Here is a 21,825-nt window from a genome sequence, read left to right on the forward strand (position 1 = left end):
TGACCTCTGCTACTCACAGCTTTTTGGGAGCTTCCAATCTTGTTAAAGAGCCTGTCTGTCAAAAGCCTTTCCCTGTGCAGTTTTTCCTTACCAAGTGGTGAAACTCTGGGATGTAACCCAGCTGTGTCTTATTCGGTATGACAGGAATGAAACCATTTAAGGCACTGATGTAAATCAAATGTGATCTTAATGTTATTTCTAAACAGAAACACTCGACAGCTCCAGAGACCAAGGTCTCACTTGATCACATGTAAAACAAGCACATCTCCTTCCTATATTTATGAGTATTTGATTGCTGTTATTAGTCACAAAGTCATTACCTGTGTTTCCTGTTTTCCCTCTTTTCCTGCTGCACAGCCATTGCCTCTGGTTATCAGCCTTGGTACTTCTCTGGAAAGCATTTTGATTGCTCTGCTTTAACAAAAAAAAACTTACAGAGATCGTTTATCCCAGGAAATCAGGAGTAGGAACTTATTGGACTGGAAATAATAGTGTAGATGTAGGTTCTACACATCCTTGTCGTGGTGAAACCAGGAGCTCAAAGGGTGCATTCACCCCCAAATGAGAACACATCTAGGCTGGTCAAATGAAATAAACTGCTTTGTTGGAGTACTTTTAAAAAGTAAAAAAACCCAAATTGCCTAATAATGCTCTGAGATTGCTGTGAGAAGAATCTGTGTCAGCTGAGGCTTCCTTTTCCCCTGATTTAGAATTAAGTGTCTGCAACACTTCAGGATATAAATGTTACCATAATGATATGATAAAGCTACTGACTTGTTAAACTCTTTAGAACTTTTATTTGTCAACTCTACAGTGACTAGAACCATGCTTTCATGCCTGATTGGAACCCCTAAGTATTGCTAAAAACCTCCTTTCCCTGGATAAGTTACCCCTTCTCTTTACCCAGCTTAATTCATAAGTTGTCTATGAACAGAACATTTTGTCTTCAGAATATTTATTCACACTAGATTTTTTAATTTGATAAATACCTATCAAATGGGAATGAGGTAAATGCAGATGATTTTATTTAGGTTGCAGTAGCTAACACCTTATAGTGGTAATAAAGCCATTAAATAATTTATGCTGCCTGAGGTTCATCTCCAGAAGTTCTGTCTCACTTTCTACCTCAATTAGGTTGAACCTGTAAAGACCAGCTGAGCTTTATACCCCTGGGAAGGAGAGGGGAATTTCACTCAAATAATATTTGTTTTTAAGGTTGGGATTTGTAAAAGGTTTCCCAGACTCTCTTAACCTGTAGAGTTGCCTCTGCAAATTCACAGCCAATGTATGCATAAGGGTGATTTCTGCTTGACCTTTTTTAAGCACTCCATGTTTTCTGTCCCCAGGTGTGGGTGGATGCTGGCACACAGATATTTTTCTCTTATGCCATCTGCTTGGGGTGCCTGACAGCCCTGGGAAGTTACAACAACTACAACAACAACTGCTACAGGTAATTCCTTCCACACTTTTGTTCTGTTTTTGTTTTCAGTGATGGAAGTGTCCACACACCCAGCTTCACTTGGAATTGTTTCCCTTTTCCTTAACTGTTTGCATGAATATTTATAAGCATTTTTGTAGAACAGAGACCTATAATGTTTTTTATAACTGCCTCAGAGGAACTCCTCTCCAAAAAACTACTACTTAAAAAAAAAATCAAAATGAAGATATGGGCTTTCCTTCTGTAAACCCTGCAGTTCCTTGTCTGATCATAATATTGATTTTTTTCCCTCTGTTTTCCTACACTTTTTTCCGGGGGGAAAGTTGCTGTGGAAAATGATGACATGAGGTATTTTAGTGGAAAATGAGAAATCTAAACTGCATGGGGGTCTTGTGAATTTAAGATTCAAAGATCAAAATGATTTAATTCATTACCATTGCAGATGAATTGTGAACAAGTCAATTCACATCTTTGAATAGGAAATTACTTTTTATTGTCCTTACTTAACTTTCATTGTAACACATAAATATAGACCCTCCCTGGATTTACTGCAGTTTATATTAAAAGTAGCTGCTGTGAAAGATGAAAATACTGGCAGTGCCATCACCAGGCAGTGTTTTCCCCTCATAAATAAGAGAAAGGTGTACTGATGTTTCCTCTAATTTTTATCAAGCTCGGAATTCCTGATCCATTCAGAGCTTCTTAAGGGCTGGTTAACTTCAGACCATCTCAGCAGATGAAAGAGGGAAATGTTCTTGTTCCTGCTTCATGTGCTCTGGATTTGCAGAGCTGATCCAGCTCCCCACTGGACTTGGGAACTGCAGTTCCCGAGAGCAAGTCTGGGATCAGCTGCTGTGTTCCCACCATGGGGCTGGAGTTTCAAGGGATTTCACATCAAGGGATTTCACACGCTATCGACACAGGGACACAATTTTATGGTGTGTCCTTTATCAAGCTTCTAGTCTAGGAGGAAAAGAGGAATGTGAATTTGTCCTGAGTGGATCCACAAAGGCAAGGAAGGAACCCAAGCGATGAAAAGGGCTCTGTGTGCTCAGAGAAGCTCCTCAAGGAAGGCAGCAGGAATTTTCAGCAGTGTCCTGCCCCTCAGGCAGGGAGAGGAGAAGTGATGCATGTCTTGAATTATTCAGGTGATTGGCAAGAATTTAATTTGGAAGAATGTGATGTTTTCATAAAAATTTGAAATCAGTTTGGCCTTCATTCAGGCTCTGATGCCTTTCTACCAAGGATGCTTATAAAAAAATCCTGTTGTCCTTCCAGTGGTTCTTGGGCATTTGTGTTTTAAAGTTTATTTGGTTCACAACCAACAGATCCAGACCACACCCCCCCCTCAATTTTTCTTCCCAAAGTAGCAAAAAAGGACTAAACTGTAGGTTACACACATCTGTCTATAGGGAAAAAAAACCAGGAATTGAGGGTTAGTAGAATTCCTGCAAAGACAAGGGAAGGATGGAAATTAAAATTGGAGATTATAGGACTGGAAACACTTGTGGGTTCCCAGAGAACCTGCATTTGGTCTGTGACTGCCTCACTGGGGGAGGAAAATGATTCTGTTATGATGTGAAAACAACAGATACTGGAGGTGAAGAAAATCCCCTTAGGTTGCCTTTTTTGCCCATTTCCTTGGAGAAATCTGTACCTGTCCTTTGGATATTTTGGGCCGTGGTGCTGTGGTTTTTAGGACTTCCCTGTGAGTGGAGGAATGCCTGTGATCCTCTTGTTCAGTGGGATAGTCCAGCTCAAACCACTTGGACCTTCCTCCCAGACTGAGCAGCAGCCACAGACAGGGGCTCTGAAGGTGCACAGGTTGTGATGTGTCTCCTCCTCCAGCCTTTATCTCATGCTTAGAAACCAGCAGTCTCAAATGTCCTGTGCCATCATTTATAAGCAAAAAAAACAAAACCAAAACTTGTTGTTTGGACTGCATTTGAAGCCTGAGAATTATCCAAAATAAATCTTATCTGCAGAAAGCAGGCTGTGCCAAGGGGAAGCATCATATGGCTGGTGAACAGCCACCTCCATCCCACTGAAGTAGTATCTCTTTTCCCCCCCCTCAGAGGTTAAAAAAATCCATCTTTCTGACCTCTCTTATCGACAGGCTTTCATCACGCTCTGTTTTAATTTCTCAGCACTGAACTCACCAGTTTCTGAAGTGAGAGAGGCTGCAGTGAGAATCCTTCCCCAGCTTATTTCAGAGCTGAAATGCACTGAGAAGGTCAGGAAGGTGGTGGTGTTTTGCTTTGTTTTATCTCTTTGTAAAGCACAAAGAACTTTGTGCTCCTGGTTCCTTTCTTTTAGATTCTATTCAATGGCTACTTTGCTTTAAAGCATCCAAAGCCTATAACTGACCTGGCTGGGAACAACTGCAGAATGCAATTTCATATAAAAAACAAATAAATAACAGGTTAGAATTCTGACTATTTTCAGAAAGTATTTTAAGGAACCTATTTATCCTTGACAATAAACAGAGTTAGAGGGAGTTCAAGCAAGAACTAGGTGTGAACATCACAGGACTGGTCCATGTCTGAGTATTAATCCACAATTTTTTTGTTTCTGGCACATTTTAGTGATTTGTAGATGATGTGACAAATATATATATATATATTTACTATGAAATGGTTATGATAACACAAAACCTTAACAAATATTGGTTTAAATTAACTGTAGCTAAAGTGAGGAGAGAGAGCCAAAGCCTCTCATGGCCCTTTGGCCACGGTTGAGTTGATCTCTCACTTTGCAGCACAGAAATGTTGGGCTGCTCCCCTGCCAGTTGGAATGGGTGTGTCTGATGCTCAGGTGAGTCTGAGCTGGTATCAGGAAGAGCTTTGGAGAGATGTGGGGCAGTGTGGGGCTTGTTACTGAAGGAACAAGATGCTGGACCTGGTCACCTAACTCCATAAACTCATGAGATGAAGTTACAGGACAAAAATACTCTATGAAACCTGCCACAAAACAGAGAGATAAGAAAAGGAGTTTTGCAGGAATATGTGCCAGGACTTTAAAGCATGAATTGCTTCTGATTCTCAGAAAGTCCCTACAGATCCATGACAAAGATGTGAGCCATTATTGAAGCTGTGAATTTTATAGGGTCCTTTCTTGCCACTGATAGTTTGTGCAAAATCTTGCTTCAGAGCCATAGTAGGATGGGAATAAACCAGACTAAGGGGTAAGCTTGAGACAACTACAGGCTTACCTTGTGTTTCAGTGGTTTAGGATCCTAATTTACTTTCAGACATCTGGGTTAGGCCATTACTTTCTCAAGCACACAACTCTCTCTCATGGCAAGCAGCCTTAACAGACTGCCTGTCATGATAAATCATTCTTGCCCCGTCGTCCCTCACGCCTGAAGAGCCGTCTGAGTGCAGGATGTACAAAGATATTTCACTGAGCTCTGGGGAAAAGTCACACTTTTCTGCAAGAAGATCTTGCCTTTTTTTTTTTTTTAAAGTGATTTACTTCTGTGACGTTTCCATTCTGGGGAAAGAAACACTTCTTCACCTTGGCCTTGTCATTGTCACAGTTTGATATGCAGGATATGTTTGTCTGAGAGGCCCCTACACCGTCTTGGCACTTTGCTGGGCACTTTTTCAGGCATGCAGATTTCCTAGACTATCTACAGTTCTTTTCATACCCACAGCTTCTTAAAAAAAGCTATAAACCCTACTAGAGTTGTATTTTTGTATGGATATGTATTGCCAATATAACTGGAATAGAAGGAGCCAGAATATGACCATAGAGTGAATGACAATAGAATATGACCACAGGATTTGTTTTTATTTCTCAGGAAAATAATGATACCAATTTTATATAGTTTATAAATGAGTTCATGCCCTCTGGAATATATTATTGCAACTACTCTGGAGTTCCTAATGCCATTCCTGTGATAGTTTTACATGTTTTCCAAAGAATCCATTGGAAAAGAGCAAACAGGTTTGCAATTCCATCAGTTAAAACACAGCCAGGGTTTTATGATGGTATCCTCCTGCACATGTTTATTCCTGACTGGTTGCTCCCAGTCATAATATGAGTTGGGAGCTTACTCTTAATGAGCAATCAACCTACTGTTCATTCCTGCAGCCTGGGGTTCTGTCAGTCCTGTGGCTCAGTGTATGAAGGAAAACCCCTGCTCTGGAGATCAACAGCAGTGTTTTTTATTTATATTTTCAGAGACTGCATCATGCTCTGCTGCTTGAACAGTGGCACAAGTTTTGTTGCTGGTTTTGCTATCTTTTCAGTTCTTGGATTTATGGCTTATGAACAAGGCGTGCCCATTGCAGAAGTTGCAGAGTCAGGTAAGTTCCAAAGCCGGTTTTCTGAGTTCACAAAAAATGCTCAAAGGTTGTAGTCAAAGTTCTTAATCTGTGCCATGGCTTGTGGATAAGACAACTCATTAGAACAGCTCCTATAAGAAGATTTCTTTACTATTCTTTTGGTCAGACATTTATATGTGAAAAATATTAACATGAAAAAATATTAATATGATAGTACCAAATTCCTAAAGTGAAAGAGCCACTGTTACACAAACTTACTCCAGCTGATTATTTAGCAGCTACACATTGCTGAGTTGTGTTACATCCTCATCTGCATTCTGTTTTCTTTCAATGAGACAGACTGACATCCACAGATACTTTTTCCTTCTGAAACGAAAAATTAGAAAGGATATATAAGGAAAAAAAAAAAGCTGTAGCTATTTAGGTAATGAGAAAACAGCTTTTGGGAGAAGTCTTTGGAAGTACTCAGAGGTCTTGCTTGGTGTATAGAATGCAAATACAGATTTCCAGCAGTCAGATTGCTGACACCCTCTCCTGATGTCAGTAAGTTTGTCTCTCAGGAACAAACACTGAGACACTGTTTATTAAGCATAAAAGTTTTAGTTTTGAGTCCAGAAGGGCTCAAAGGCCCAGCTCTACAAGAAATCAACCATACACATTCGTTATTGGAGTTGGACATCCAGTGGAAATTAAGTGCTGTTTAATACCTTTGTGGGTGTAACATCTTCAAACATCAGTTCAAATTCAGCAGAAGGAAAAGAACAGGGTGCTACCCAAAAAGAAAAACAGGGAGGAAAAAAAATGCTGAGCTGTTGAGGAGAAGAAATGACTCTCATGGAGTTAGACCAAATGAGCAGGAAAACTGCAGAACAATTGGAGCTTCACTAATGCTCTCATGGAAAATACTTCTCTTTTCCTGAAGTGCTCTAGACTTATAGTGTTTTAGAAACTGTACAGAAAAAAAGGCTAAAAGACAACAGTAACTCTGGAATTTATAGGAGTTTTTCACTACTATGTTAAATGAAAAAGCAGTAGTGTGTTAACAGGACTGCAGTGAAGTTGTTGCAGGAGGAGCACAGAGGTGCTCCTTTATCAGTCTGTGATACTGCTTTGGTACCCTGCTTTAAAGGCTGGCTGACTTCATTGAAAGCAGCTGAAAAATGGGCAGGGGTAAATAAAAATAAGAACAGGAGAAGATGAACTAGGTGAGAAGATATCTTAGCCAATCTGGGAAGTTCACAATGTTGTTGGAAAAGTGTTCTATTTTGAAGATGTCTGGAAATATGCAGCCTATGAATTGCTGTTACACACCAGCAGCAGCACTCAAAAGCATGGAGCAGAATAGGAAAGAGCCTGTAGATATTTGCCTTGTGCCAGGCATGGCTCCCAAAATTCAGCTCTTCCCACTGACTGTATTCCTGCACAGGTTGTCAGATACAGTCCTGTCTTAGGAAAAAATACAGATTCCAGGGTATGTTAATAAATGATGTAAGGCAATCACAGGATCACAGGCTATTTATTCAGGGAGGTTGGTACTGCTGCACATCCATCCAAAAAAGCAGAACATAAAACACTGTGAAGTCTTAACAGAAGTTCACCTTCAAACATCCATGCAGGATGCAGGCAGAGTCTTCACCACTGATTAGGTTCATCACCAAATGTTTAGATTCTGAGAGGTCGAAAGTTTGTCAGGGTTCTCAGTCTTGCCTTTATCCCCTCTCATCTGCCTTAAAATAAGAATTGAGTTGTGGTGGGTTGACCCTCAGCAGCAGCTGAGCATCCACACTGCTGTTCACTCCCTCACCCTCCCCAGTGGGATGGGGAAGGGAACAGGAAGAGAAAAAGGGAGAAAACTGGTGCATCCAGAGACAACAGCTTAATAACTGGTGCTTATTGGGCAGCAATAGCCACAATGTTGGTGTCAGCAAAGCTGTGGCACCCTCAGCACTGCACAGGCTGCTCTGGAGGAACTGAACTCCAGCCCAGCCTGACCCACACACAGGAATAAACCATTTCCTTTCTTCTCTTCCTTTTCAGGACCAGGACTTGCATTTATAGCTTACCCTAAAGCTGTTACCATGATGCCTCTTTCTCCACTGTGGGCAGCTCTGTTCTTCATGATGCTCATATTCCTTGGATTAGATAGTCAGGTATGAAAAAAAATGCTATTTAAATATTCTGTCAGATTCCCTGGAATGTGGGTGTCAGCACCCTGGGTGTAAACAGCATCTAACCTGATTTAAAACCCAATACTAACTTAACTCTTCGTTTGAGAGCTTTAATTCAAGTTCCTATTTTAAATCTCAGTTGTGTAGTGCTGGAGATTTCTTCATGATTAACTCTGAAGGCTGGTTCAGCTTCTCTCCAGCTTTCATTATTAACATGGAAATCAGTTTGAACTTAAACAGGGGTGATTAAAATTCACAGTTCAGTAAAATGCCAGTGTGTCTTCTTTCCCCATTTTTAAAGCACTTTGCAATGAATTTTGAAACTGAATATCAGATAGTGCTAATGTAATTTTCTATGGTTTATTTTTACTTCAAGATGCCGTAGCAAGATATATATAATCATATCCTGCAGCAAAGGGACAGCATAGTATTTGTCCATCCTGTGTGAATATAAAAAATGCAAAAGCTGCTTGAAGAAAAATGTAAATTGGGTGGAATTTTCAGCATGCAGCTCAGCTCTTGGCACGGTTGGGTTCAGAAAGTTTATCATTACATACTGTAGAATAAAGCTGGCCAGTGCTTTATTTTGCCTGGCATTTCCAATCACTACACTTAATGTTTTAGTAACTGCTCTTTTTCCTGATCTCACAGCTTTTTCAAAGCCTTTCTTTTTTTTTTTTTTTTTTTTAAATTGAGCAGTTCCTGAATTCTGCTCTTGACTGTTCCAATGAAACAGGCTTTATATTGTCAACTTTTGGGCATTAGTTCTGGTTCCTACTTTAGAAACCTTGCCCCAAAGCCCTGGCTCAGAAGCTCAGGCCTCTTGCTTTTTGCTGATCTTTAAAAACAGTGAGAGTGTTCCCGCACTCCTTATTAGAAGTACCTGGATTGGGCACTCAGTGGCTTTGTGGAACTTCTCTCTTCTGGTAAATGGAGAGAACTTCTCCAAAAACCTGTTCTTTTGTGTGTGTCAATCACCACACCCAAAAGAATTGCCCTCCCCCTCTCTCGTTCAACATCCCTCCTTCATAATGATGCAGGAGAAAGCAAGAAAAAAAATTCCCACTTGGTTTTTTAGAACAAGTAAACCTGTGACACTACTTAAGCCACGTTTGGAAGACTTAATTTTTATTTAAGCCATCTGCTACGGGGCAAATGCATTCTGAGGTAACACTAGTGTATTCAACTGTTTGGATTTGGTGGTGGACTGGAAATCCATAACTTTGGAGTTTTTACTCTGAAAAGTTTTTCCTCTGTGTTTGAGCTTCTACTTATTGAGCTCCCTCAGGGTTCATCCCCTGCCTGTGATGAAACCACAGAAGGGTATTTGAAGGGTCTGGTAGCAAATCCAAATCCAAGCAGCAGAGGAGACACAGATTTCATTTGTGCTTTCCTGCCCTTTGTTACAGTTCGTGTGCGTGGAAAGCATCGTGACAGCTGTTGTGGACATGTACCCCAAGGTGTTCCGAAGGGGCTACAGGAGAGAGCTGCTCATCCTTGGCCTCTCCATTGTGTCATATTTCCTTGGCCTAATAATGTTAACTGAGGTAAGAGGTGCGTTGTTGCAGAGAGAAGGAATTGGAGTTCTGTTTATCACCCCAACGGGTTAAAAGGAAGGACATTTTCACACAGACAAATTTCCCTGTCAGAAATAAAACTGCAAAATGCTTGAGGGACTGTTCTCAGCTACTGTGTAACATCTGAAATGTAAAAGGTCTCCTCGGTTTTCCAGCTGAGCTTAAGAAATATTTTAATTAAAAATACATGGGAAATTCCATCTGCTTTCCACCAGCCAACCAAATACACTGGCCATGGTTTCTGCTGACTTACCTTGGGCAGAAACAACTGTATTTTGGATGGAAAGATCCAAAATAATGGGGTTGAAGTAAAGTGAGAAGAGAAAATTAAAACATCGTTGGTTTTTATGTCACTAGGCCAGGTCAATCAGTGCAGCACATCTCTGAGCTGAAATGGTTTTGGTAAGAGTTGAGGGGGGGGAGGGGGAAGGATTCTTTTTCCCAGACAAACCAGGGTGTTTGCTTTGGGATGTTCTGAACCAAGAATTCCAAGGGTGCCGGTCGATCCCGTCAGTTCGTGATGTCTGCCAACACTGTGTTTGGAAGCCAGGCTGGGGAGGGACTCTGGGATCCTCTGGCACGTGGTAGGAATTCAGCACTTGCTTTTATCACTTTCCCCTCCCAGGACAGGAAGGAAAGGGGCAGGATCCACACTCTCCTCTGCCCATATTTCTCCTGGCTGGACCATTATGGCCTCCCAGTATCCAGCAGGACGAAGGACCAAGTTCCTTCCATGCCTGAGGAGCTGCAGGATGCAGTGCCTGGGGAAGTCTGGCTGTACTGATCGTGTGGGGCCACCACGTGTCTCTGCTGTGCAGTGATTGCAGCTGCCAGCTCATCCAGGGACACTGAAATTCCCTCCACAGGCCTCTCACTGTGTGCTTTTCCAACTGCTTTGTTACTGAAAATGAGCATATTTCACCCAAAAGAGATGTCTGGTGATTTTAACACACTAGTCTGCTGTCCTCAGCACACAAGTCCTTACAACTAAGAGAATAAATGAACTAAACAAATATATTTGGTTTAGGTGCACTTTTAAGGAAAGAAAGACAAAGATGGGGAAGAAAGTGAAGACTAGGACAAAATAAAATGTTATTTTAGTCCCAAGTCTTGCCATACTAATCAGACATCCCTGGATGATGCTCTGTATGAAGCAAATGCAGTTGAAGAGAAGCTTTAAATGTTTATATAATTTATATTTACCTGTAATCCTTCTTACCCTCATTAAGATAAATTGTCTTTGCTATGTAAAATGGGAAATCTTGAAATAAATCCCTCCCACAATGCAAGTGTTGAGCACAGCACTGAAAGCCATATTAATGAGACATACAGATTATAAGAAATGTAAGCATGAAGAATGAAGAGGATGCAAGTTCTCCAAACTGACAGGAAGATTCTTGCAGGAGCTTTGTGGAGTTATATTTTACTGTCTTAGTTGGTAGATCTCTAAGTTTGCAGTTTGAGGTGTTTGCTGAGCCTCACCATGGGCACTTTGCAGTACAGAATCAGTTTTCTTCACTTTTTAAGGTTCTCTTCCACTTGCAGAAAATTGTCCAAAATGCAGTGGATCCCACGTGCTCCCCAAATAGCATTGCATTCAAACTGAAGGGCTGATCTCAAGCCCCTATTTCCTTTACACAGCTCTCTGCAGAGAGAAGTCCTAGAATTCCTCTCTGTGGAAATGCCCTTTGTGAATCTCCTCCTCATTATTTCAATATGGAGCCCCTGCTGGTCTAGTGGTAAAGGCGCCGCGCTATCACCGCGGAGACCCGGGTTCGATTCCCGGTCAGGGCCACTCCCGGGCAGGTGGGGCTCGTTAGCCCTTAAAGGCAACCCACCTACGTCCTAAGGACCTCGCTGCCACCGTCCAAGCTCGCTTGGCCCCGGCAGATGAACCTTAGGATTAAAGGGTGGGCTCAGTTCCGCGCACACTGTGTCTCACCTAAAAAATCCAATGCGCAGGCTGGAAGGTGGAAAGACCTTCCCCGGATCTTCGCTCGCGAAGACTGGCCATTTCAATATAGAATTTATATGCTATAAAAGATGAAGTATCTCTCACAGAAAGTAGTGCAATATAATTCATGTGATTTTAGTAGTCAGGTTATCCATAATGTTACTGATTGAATGATTCTTATTTTTGGATGTGTGTCAAATAATAATGATTCATTTCAGTAATGTGGCTTAAAGGCTGTGAGCTACAGTCACACTTTGGAGTCAGTTTATTCATTTCACAGTCCCTACATCCTTGGAGAGTGATTCTCATAGCTACAGATTTTACCTTCTGTCCCCACATTTTAACCAATCCTTTTACATGTAAATAGCAGAGACACAGAACCAAGACCCTGCATCTTCATGTGCAGCGCCAGAGGATGTCTCCAGCTCGATGGGATGACAGATGAAATTAAAAGCAGGGAGGTGGGAGATCATTTAGGAACAAATCAAATGTAGTTCTCTCCACTCTAGATTTACTACTAAGAAAATCACTAAGAAATTAATATTCTTTGTTCAAGAAGTAATGAACTTGAATAGGAAGACTACCAGGGAACCAACAGACTGACTGTAACTGAAGCATATTTGCTATGAAATATTCCCGCTGGTGCCAACACAATATTTTTTGTGCCTTTCCTCTTTTTGTCTTCCAGGGGGGGATGTATGTCTTTCAGCTGTTTGACTCCTATGCAGCCAGTGGCATGTGCCTTCTCTTTGTTGCCATATTTGAATGTGTCTGCATAGGCTGGGTGTACGGTGAGTGCCTGAAAATTCCTGCTGTCTTTGCTTCTCATAGAAGTTTTCTTATTGTGTAAAAGCAAAGTGGAAGCCTTGTACCCTTATGGAGTGAGGCCCTCCTTGTTCCCATGCCCTGCCTAAAGTCAGGAATGCTTTTTTTTTCCACTCTAAATAAACAAGAGAGTGGAATAGATGTTTATTTTTTCCCCCTTGGTCCTAGTCAGGACTGCCCTCCACCTTCACTGTGGAACTGCTTTGCTGCCTCAGAGAGTAGTCGTGGCTATAAGCCTTTTTCTCTGCAGGATGTGTTCCCCTCCAATTTACAGCCCTCACAGATAAACCCAGAGAAAGTGGACTCCGTGCCTCATCAACACAGAAGGGTCACAGTGATGGCCCCAGCTCTGCTGTTTCTGTCTCCAGCAAAGTCGGGGGGAAAACCCTGCAGTGCTCAGAGCACTCATGGTTACACCCTCCAGCAGTGCTGGCACACACAGGAAGGACAATTTCGCCTGGGGAAACAACACATGAACATATAAATATATCTATATAATGTTCTTTAACTGGGGATGCTCAGACTGTTCAGGACAAGAAGCCCTTTCTGTTTGACATCTCACCCTCTCCTTCCTGCGGTTCATGTTGGTCACACACAGGGCTGGGCAGCAGCCTCTGTGCCAGCAGCACGAAGCAGATGGCAGGGAGCTGTGTCAGAGAGAGGCAGCAGCTTCAGTCCTCACAGCTCTGCCTGTGGTTTCCTCCTCACTGTTTGAAAATACTGGCTGTACCACCTCTTAGTGTACATTCTACATCTGCTTTTCTCTTGGTTCTTTTTTGGGGCAGGCAGCAATCGCTTCTATGAGAACATTGAAGATATGATTGGGTACAAACCCCTGTCATTGATTAAGTGGTGCTGGATGGTCATAACTCCAGGTATTTGTGCAGTAAGTACAGAATATACAAATGATTTGGTTTAGACATAAAGAGGGGGGTTTGTACATGGTTTTATAATTTTGTTGCTAATAATAATTGAGAAAAAGTACCTGTTGATTTGTAGCATATATTTCAAATAAAAATCCCTCTGTAGGTTCTGTAAAAATTGTTAAACATTCTGTGAATTGTGACAAACCTTAGCATGCACGTTCACAGGGAAAGAAATAATCCCAGAGCCCTAAACAAATATTTGCCAGTACAACAGAGGTGGTTTTGCCTGCATAGTTAGGACATCTCGAGTACTAGCACATAGCTTGAGCTTCTCCAGACTTGTGCTGGTTCCTTTGCTGTTCCAGCCTCCTTTCTGCTCTCTCTCTGGGTAAATAGACATTTTTCAAAGGAGACAGGACATTTTTTCTTCTAGTGAAATTAGAAGAGGCCCAAAGCACATCCCATGTGCATGAAGAAGGGGAGGGAACTTGCCCATAGAAGTTGGCAGTATTGGTGCCAGCTGTGGTGAGCTATGGCTGCATAACAGGGCAAAGTTACAAAAGCAGCATGACCAAACTGTCCATAAACTTGATCCCAAAAGCTTCCAGTTCTAAAATACTCAGATGATAAGCAACTGCAAAACCATAGGTGCTGCAGCAGCTGGAGACCCAGGTTCCCTTGGGCTCTGCCAGTTCACTTGGAAACCTGGGAATATTTCTGACTCGTTGTCACCAGCTCTGAAATGAACTTTATCCCTCTTTCTCCTTTACCCACTCTGGAGAAAAGTGCATGGTAGCTGTTCTATATTCCATAAATACAAATGGTCCAAACTGCTTGATTGGTCACCTGTCAAATTTAGAAGGATCTGTTGGAGCTTTGGGGAGGATGAAAGCGTTGGCCTGCAGAACTGCAGATACACACAGTGGATTTAAAAAATTTGAAAATTTTGGCTTTCCTTTTTCATCATGACAGGTTAGAAAGAACACAGCTTGTGTTACTTAATAACAGCTGGTTCAGGGTAGCAAAGCCTAATCTTTCCTGCCCAGGCACTTTTTGCCATCAGAGTGCAGGACTTATTGTCATCAAGAGGTAAATAGGATTTAAACTTGTAATGTTGTTCTTTCCTGTGGGAGCTACTGAGATATGTTGCTTAAGCTGTACATAAAAGGAGATATTGCTGGTAGTTTTTTTTTTCTCTGAGTGAAGAGTTTTGCCTCCTCAGGGAGCCTGGCCTTGCCTAAATACTCAGTCACTACCTTGTTACGCAGGCAGGGTTTTCTCAAACACCACTAACAGTGTCTCTGCTTGTTTCAGGGAATCTTCATCTTTTTTCTGGTGAAATACAAACCTCTGAAATACAACAATGTGTATATATACCCTGACTGGGGCTATGGCATAGGGTGGATGATGGCACTCTCTTCGATGATCTGTATCCCGTTGTGGATCTGCATTAAGCTGTGGAAGACAGAAGGCACTGTCATGGAGGTGAGATATATTTTCAGATTAATGATGCTGATGAAAGAATGGGGCAGGGAGTGTGAATCCTCACGTGTGTGAGACCAGGAATTTATTCAAAGCAGCGATGCCACACCCCTGTTGCAGTGGCAGCCCAGGTTAGCCCTCTCAGTCAGTGCTGGAAAGAGGGATCTGAACTTTCTCTGTTTTCTTCTGAAATCCTGTTGGTTATTTTTTTTACCTTCACTGACTCGAGCCGGTGATAAACTAACCAAACTTTCAGCTTTATGGTGCTCCGTTTCAGCTCAATTCGTAGCTTAAAATCTCTGTAACATCAGCTAAATGCACCAAGGAGGTTTGTACCAGCCGTTTCCTCAGCTCAGCTGCCTTCTTTCCATGGTTTTGGAAACTAATGTTTGTGGTGCCAGGGTTTTCCTCCAGGATCTGGGTAGCAAACAGTCATGTATTTTCTGGGCAGTTTTCCTGTTTACAGTTCCCTGAATGAGAAATACAGGCACATGGAAACACTCAGTGCAATTAACTGACAGTTGGTATCAGGTTAGCTCAGGTTTAGGCTGAGGTTAAGGTTATTAAATGTGTTACCTTTAAATTTGAAAGGTTGTTCATTTCTGTGGGAAGTCCAAAGACAAAAAGTGAAGATGGCAGTAATGGAAGAAACGAGAATATAAGCTTGATTCATCCATTTGGGATATTGCAGAAAAGCCTAATTATATCCATATTGCAGTGACTCCATTTAGCTGATTAAACATGGCCTGGAGACTGCCTGGGAAATCTCTACTGTGGGTACATAAACAAAAAATCAATTTTCCCTAATACAGTTTTCTTAGCATGTCAAAAAGGAAGTTTGCACAAATCTAAACATTAAATATTTCCTTTATGCATCACCCTCACATATTTCTGCAAGTGAACAGTTTTTAAAGTGTGTAATCTGCAGCACGGCAGGCAGGTCATTATCTTGTATATACAAGGATGGCAAGAGGATTTTTTAATCACAGTTGGAAGCTTCTTGGGAAGCCACCTTCCCACAACATCTCTGCTACCCAAGCTGTGAGCTTGTGGATGTTATTGCTAGAAAAGGGAAAGCTCTTAGATGAGCATGGATATTTTTCTTTGTTCCTTAGCTTAACACTGGTGTGTCTCTTGTGTACTTATTTCTTACAGTGTACATCCTCCTACAACAGGAGTAAAATGTGCCCGTTTAACAGGCATTGTGTTGAGTTTCTTCATGGAAAGGGATGTTGCTCTAAATCAGCATAAAACCTCAGTTTGACTTTAGATTTGCCTTCATTCTCTATAGCCTTTGGCCTGGAGTGATTAGTACAGAACTGTGCAGCGTGCAAGTCTGTGGCTGTGACCAGAACAGAGAAAGCACAGCAGACACCCAAGAGAAAAGGCTTTTATAATCAGTCAGAGTGTTTGTCACCAAGAAAAACGCACTGATTTCCACTTTCTCCAATTTTCTAGAAATTCAGGAAGTTGGTTACACCCAGCTCAGATCTGAAAATGAGGGGGAAGCTTGGAGGAGGAGCCTACATAGCAGCAATAAATGACTGCGACGCCAAACTGAAAGGAGATGGCACCATTTCAACCATCACAGAAAAGGAGACACATTTCTAAAAGAACTATCTTTTTTTTTTTTTTGGTTGTTTTTTTTTTTTGTATAAATAAATAAATAAATTCACTTAATTATAGAGGCTGGCTTGTTTTGCACAAAATTTTATTAACCAGTTAATTTTAAAGTGAAAATTGTATACTTGTTTAAAAGTGATTTTTTTAAAATTATAAGTAATGATCATGTAAAAGAAAAAGAAATAGTATTATATGGTCTGTTAGTGATGACTTCTTGTAATATGGTGATTTCAGTAAATGTTCTTTTTTAGAAGTTAGAGGGACCTGTATTATGTGCTGTAAAACTTTTCTACTTTCATTTCGGGCAGGCGTTGATGTTGTAGAGATCTCTGCCTTCTAACCTGTAAGCATTTCAGACCATTTCAGCTTTTCCTGTATGTATATAAAGGGAACCAGACTGCCCTGTTATTTGTCTCAGAAGAAACGAGGAGGGGATGGGGCTGACCTGGAGCTGCTGTTGCATCTCGCTGTGGGTGTGTGGGCAGGACTCAGAGCCTTCCCAGCTGAGGGCAGTGGCTCTGTCCCCTGGCTCTCTGTGATCCAGCCCCTGCCCAGGCTGGGTCTGAGTCCTGCCCATAACAAGGCTCTTCTTTAGGGTGAGTTTTGTGACCCAGACAGCACCTGAGTTGTTCCTGTCGCCCTCGTTCCACCTCCCATCGGCTCCAGCAGGTCAAAAGTGTGGTGGAATGGGCCCACTTCTGAGTCACTGTTTTTCTGGAGATTGGATAGAGATTATTTGCTGCTCTGGTAGGTCAATGTTCTCTAAGAGGATGTGCACTACTTCAGGCAACACCCCAAACCTTTTAATTTTCTTTTAATGTCTGTGTGGCCAGCATGTCATTTTTGGCTGGCACTTACATTCCCTGGAGTGAAATGTGTTTGTTGGAGATCAAGGTTACTTTATAGACTTGGAGATGTTCTGAGGAAAAAAGAGTAGGTTTAGAGGTCTGCATGTCGTGGCCTGTGTCTCTCACTTTATTTACTTGTCCACCCATTCCCATCAATAGAAATCAAGGATCCTGCAGTGGCAAAGAGTAGCACTGCATGTGGGTTTTCTCATGGCACATGGTGGGATTGTTTGGGTGTCCTGTGCAGGGTCAGGATTTGGACTGGAGGATCCTTGTGGTTCCCTTCCAACTCAGGATATTCTGTGTTTTCTCTTCAAGGTACTTTCTAGATACCCTCAGAAAAGGCACTTATTCTTCTCTCCTGAATGGTGTTGAGGCTTGCACTGAAGTCAGAGTAGGAGTCTAGCTGGTGGAAGGTTGGAGTGGTGGTTCTTTTACCTCTAGCAAGATTTCTAGGAGGTCATTTATATATGGTGCAGATGAAGGAATTAAGACAGGAATGTTGTAACTCCTCTATGTCACAAAATGAGCAGTACTTGATTTGTCATATCAGGCCTTTTATTCCATCAGTTGTCTGAATCGACTCCCTCTGATTTAAAACTGATTTTGTATGTGAATCCAATGCCAGGAGGTTGTTCCATAAGGTGTGCAGATAGATGCCCCAGTGCCAAAATCTCTAGACTCTATTTTGTGCTGGGCTTTTTTTCTGGCAATATTTCAAACACTATTATTGGTTCTTGCCAATTTTTCTTGTCCTGTTTTTGTTATTTAATGGTTTTATGAGAAACCTGTGCAGGAACACTGTCCTACACTGCACAGTATTTGGAGGGAGAGCAACAGCCTAAGACAGCCATGGAGAAATGTCATAAAATCTGCTGTACTTCTGCAACTCAAAATCACCAAAGCTCAGATACAAATACCTGGAGTTGTTAGAAACAGAAGTGGCTGCTGGCCTTCTCCCAAGGAAACATTTCCCTAGTAGTCACTAGGTGTATCTAAATACTGAATGCATAGAACTGGACATGCAAATCAGCATTTCTTTGAGACCTTACTGATACCTCTTCAAAAAGAATTTTCATCAACATTATTAAATCTGTTCAATTTTACTTTATCTTATTTGTAGGGGTTTTTCATGTGGCAAGGTGGGAGTCCAAGAGAGAACTTCTCTAGCACAATTCTACTTCAAATACTGTAAGTCCTGCTTGCCTTTGCACGTCTCTGTTGTGAGAAGCTTAGGATAGGACCTTTGGAAGGAACCTGCCTTTAGGCAGGCACAGACCTACAGTCTTGTGCCTGCTGGCCTCCCTCAGAGGGAGTCTGCAGCTTGCCATCCAGAGCTAGAGGGTACCACTGAAAATCACAGTCCCATGGGAAAATAACCCTGGAAGAGAAATGCTCCCTAGAATTGAAACCACAAATGAGATCTGTACAATGAAACAAAGGAAAGCTACTTATTGCCATTGAGAAAATGTCCATTCCAAAACCTAGAAATTTACATTTTTAGAAGTCCTAATGAGTCACAGATATTTTTGATTCAGTGTCCCTTCCTGGTTTTCCTCCCCACCCACCAGAGTTGCAGAACAACAGCGCCAAAGCCACAGATGGGCCTTGGGGTCGATGATGTTCCCTCCCAGAGCAAATGTGAAGATATTTTCTTGCGGTTGAAGAATGTGCAAATATAGATGCAACTTAGGTTATGCTTGGCCTTGGTTTCTGTGGTGTTCCCTTCAGCAATCAGGACTCATCAGGAACATCTCCAGCCCCGTGTGCCAAGAGGTGCAGCCCCACCACCCCCCTGGCCATCCACGGTCACAAAGGGAACCCCACACGAGTTGCCCTCTGAATCAGGACAGGGAAACTTGAGCACTGTAGCTTGTCTGTGTTCTCTGAAGTGCTGCACTCATCCCAAAATCTCCAAAATCTGGAACTCTGTACACTTTGTCTGGAACATGCTTCCTATTCTGCTGCTACGAACCATTTCACCTGTGGCTTTGTACACATACAGGTGGCTAGGTGTGGTCTAAAGCGTTTCACGGTGTTACTGATGTGCTGTGCTCGTACATGTGTGTGCTTAATACCTGACTTGTTTAACACTGTACTGATTTTTAAAAAAAAAAAAAATTAAAAATAAAAAAAATTATTTTTCTTTTGTGGGGAGGGATGTGGGAGGGCAAATTTCCTAATAGGATTTGTGTTTTGTTTGGGGTTTTTTGGAAACAATATGAAAGGGGGGGAGGGAGAGGGAAATGCAAAAAAACCCCCCAGATATCTCATGATGATTTTTTTTATGTGGTAGAAACAATACTGCCCTTTTCTGAAATATCTCCCGTATTATTAAAAATAATAAAATAAAAATGAACAACCACTAAGTTTTATGTAACATTTTACACAAAGAAAGAGTCTGTTTGGTTTTGAAGGGCAGAAGATTTTGTTTACTTTCTTGTTATCAAAAATTAAAGGAAATGGGCAAAACTCATTCTGTGTATTTTAGTTTCTATTTAAGTACTTTATATGACACTCCCGTAATGAAATAAATCATCACAACTACCCTTTTAGGGTAGAAAAATATCACTTCATTCTAAATGGGGAACTGACAAAAAAAGGAAAGATTTAGCAACTTTTTTAAGCTCACCCAGCAAACTTGTAGCTGAAAGAAACCAGCGTCCCCTGATCTCACAACTTCACGTTACCGTTATTTAACATCAATTTAATATTTTAAATTCACGTTGCCGGGGGAAAAACACAGACCTGCTGCTGCTTTCCTCCCCGTGCCCCATCCCTGCCCACTTGTAGCTGGTTTTGCTGGGGCCTCTGTGTCACTGGCAGAATTAAAGCCATGCAGGAACTTCTTGGGATGAGACAACGAGCCTGTGGTTAGCTGTCGGTGCCTCCAGCTCCCTGCCTGGCCAGACAGATGCCAGTGCTGGAGGGAGACACTGCAGGGAGGGGAAGTGCATCTTCCAGCTGCTCCAGACATTACACTGGATTAAAATAACCTCCCCACCATGGCCTCACTCACAGGCCAATGCTCTGTCCCTTTGATGATCTGATTTTATGCTTTCATACTCCCTGTACCCCTGGAGCACCCTGTGCAGCTTTGGGGCCTCCAGCATAAGGATGTGGAGCTGTTGGAGCAAGCCCAGAGGAGGCCACGAAGGTGATGACAGGGCTGGAGCCCCTCTGCTCTGGAGCCAGGCTGGAGAAGAGAAGGCTCCAGGGGGAACTGAGAGCCCCTTCCAGTGCCTAAAGGGTCTCCAAGAGAGCTGGAGAGGGACTGGGGACAAGGAATCAAGGGACAGGACAGAGGGGAATAGCTTCTCACTGTCAGAGAGCAGAGTTAGATGGGATATTACAAAAAAGTTCTTCCCTGTGAGGGTGGGCAGGCCCTGGCACAGGTTGCCCAGAGAAGCTGTGGCTGCCCCATCCCTGGAAGTGTCCAAGGCCAGGTTGGACAGGGCCTGGAGCAACCTGGGCTAGTGGAAGGTGTCCCTGCCCATGGCAGGGGGCTTGGAACAAGATGAACTTTAACGTCCTTTCCAAACCAAATTTGTCCATGTTTTTTTTTTTATATCAAGAACCCACGTACAGGGAAAAAGTCTCACTTTAATACATGACACACTGATGAAAAACTGTGATATTCCACTCTGAGGCACCCTATATTATAGTTGCCTGCAACAGAGGAAATTAAGTTCTTTACTTACAGGCTGTTTCTCCTCTTGACTAGCCAAGCATGGCTATAGTAAGGAAAATGTGCTGTGGGTTTTGACAAAGACTTTTAATTCCTCTCTGGCCGTGCCCACTCCTGTCTCTTGGGCTGTTACACTGCATGATAAACCACAGCCCCTGTTTCTCACAAAAATATTACCTTGAGCTGATGGAGAGAGTCTTTGTACAGCATGATAAGCTCCTTGGCTTTGAAAATAAGGGAGTCCTTGCTGCTGTGGTTTTTTTAATTAAAGAAGAAGCATGAAGATAGTCAAGAGTTCCTTGCTATAAATGGTTATTGACAAAATATCGGGGGGTGCTTTCTACTTCCATCAGCTGGCTGTTAATCCAGTCCATCAGTCCCCTCTCCATTCTCAGCACTGTGGAAAAGGCTCTTCAGCTTCTCTCAGACGTTATTGTAAAACATTTTAAGATTAACACTGAGGGAGCTCTGGCTGATTTCTTTTTATTTAAATGAAAACACCCATTTATCATACTACACAGAGATGACTCATTCCTCTCCCCTTCCCAAAGGGCTCAGAACTGTCTGCAATTAAGGCATGCCATGCTTAAAAGAGCAAACATCAGCTATTCAGGCAGACACCTCCGGGGCCAGTGCCAGGTTTGGCTGCAGCCAGTGACGTGGGGACCGCGCCGTGCTCTGCTCAGCACCCGCACGCACAGGGGGAGGCAGGGAGAGGGGACACAGCCCTCGTGCCTTCACCAGCCTTGCAAAAGCTTTTTTTTTTTTTTTTAGGGTGTTTTTCTTCTTTTCCAGAGAAATCAGTTTTGTTGTCTGTGCTGAAGCTCAGGCAAAAATTGCAAGCCAAAGAATGCAGGACCAGATCAGCAAGCTGAAATCAGAATGAGAATAGGCCAGTGAGACAAGCAAGGGACAACAGATCTCAGATCTCTCTGTGCTCTCTGCAGGCATGAAAGGCTGATGTGACAAGTGTCACTTACATTAGCTTTTAGTTTTTATTGCTTATTTTTATCTATTATTTCCAGAAAGCCAGCCCAGGTTTTGTTTAAAAGTCTCTTCTTATTTGC

General features: G+C 42.2%; 1 protein-coding gene across 2 annotated transcripts in view; it reads left to right on the plus strand.

Moving 5' to 3' along the window:
• The window catches only part of LOC126648035 (sodium- and chloride-dependent GABA transporter 3), a 92,935-nt gene extending 73,389 nt beyond the window's left edge, over nucleotides 1-19,546 (plus strand). For both annotated transcript variants that reach the window (XM_050330695.1, XM_050330696.1), the window contains exons 8-15: nucleotides 1,347-1,450; nucleotides 5,624-5,748; nucleotides 7,765-7,877; nucleotides 9,305-9,442; nucleotides 12,115-12,217; nucleotides 13,037-13,137; nucleotides 14,432-14,602; nucleotides 16,058-19,546. In XM_050330695.1, the coding sequence (XP_050186652.1) occupies nucleotides 1,347-1,450; nucleotides 5,624-5,748; nucleotides 7,765-7,877; nucleotides 9,305-9,442; nucleotides 12,115-12,217; nucleotides 13,037-13,137; nucleotides 14,432-14,602; nucleotides 16,058-16,210 (1,008 nt within the window). In that variant the 3' untranslated portion in view covers nucleotides 16,211-19,546. The remainder of the gene's footprint in view (nucleotides 1-1,346; nucleotides 1,451-5,623; nucleotides 5,749-7,764; nucleotides 7,878-9,304; nucleotides 9,443-12,114; nucleotides 12,218-13,036; nucleotides 13,138-14,431; nucleotides 14,603-16,057) is intronic.
• Nucleotides 19,547-21,825: the final 2,279 nt, after the last annotated feature.

This window comes from Myiozetetes cayanensis, unplaced genomic scaffold, assembly GCF_022539395.1.
Source record: "Myiozetetes cayanensis isolate MyiCay16 unplaced genomic scaffold, myiCay2020 scf43, whole genome shotgun sequence".
NCBI lineage: Eukaryota > Metazoa > Chordata > Aves > Passeriformes > Tyrannidae > Myiozetetes > Myiozetetes cayanensis.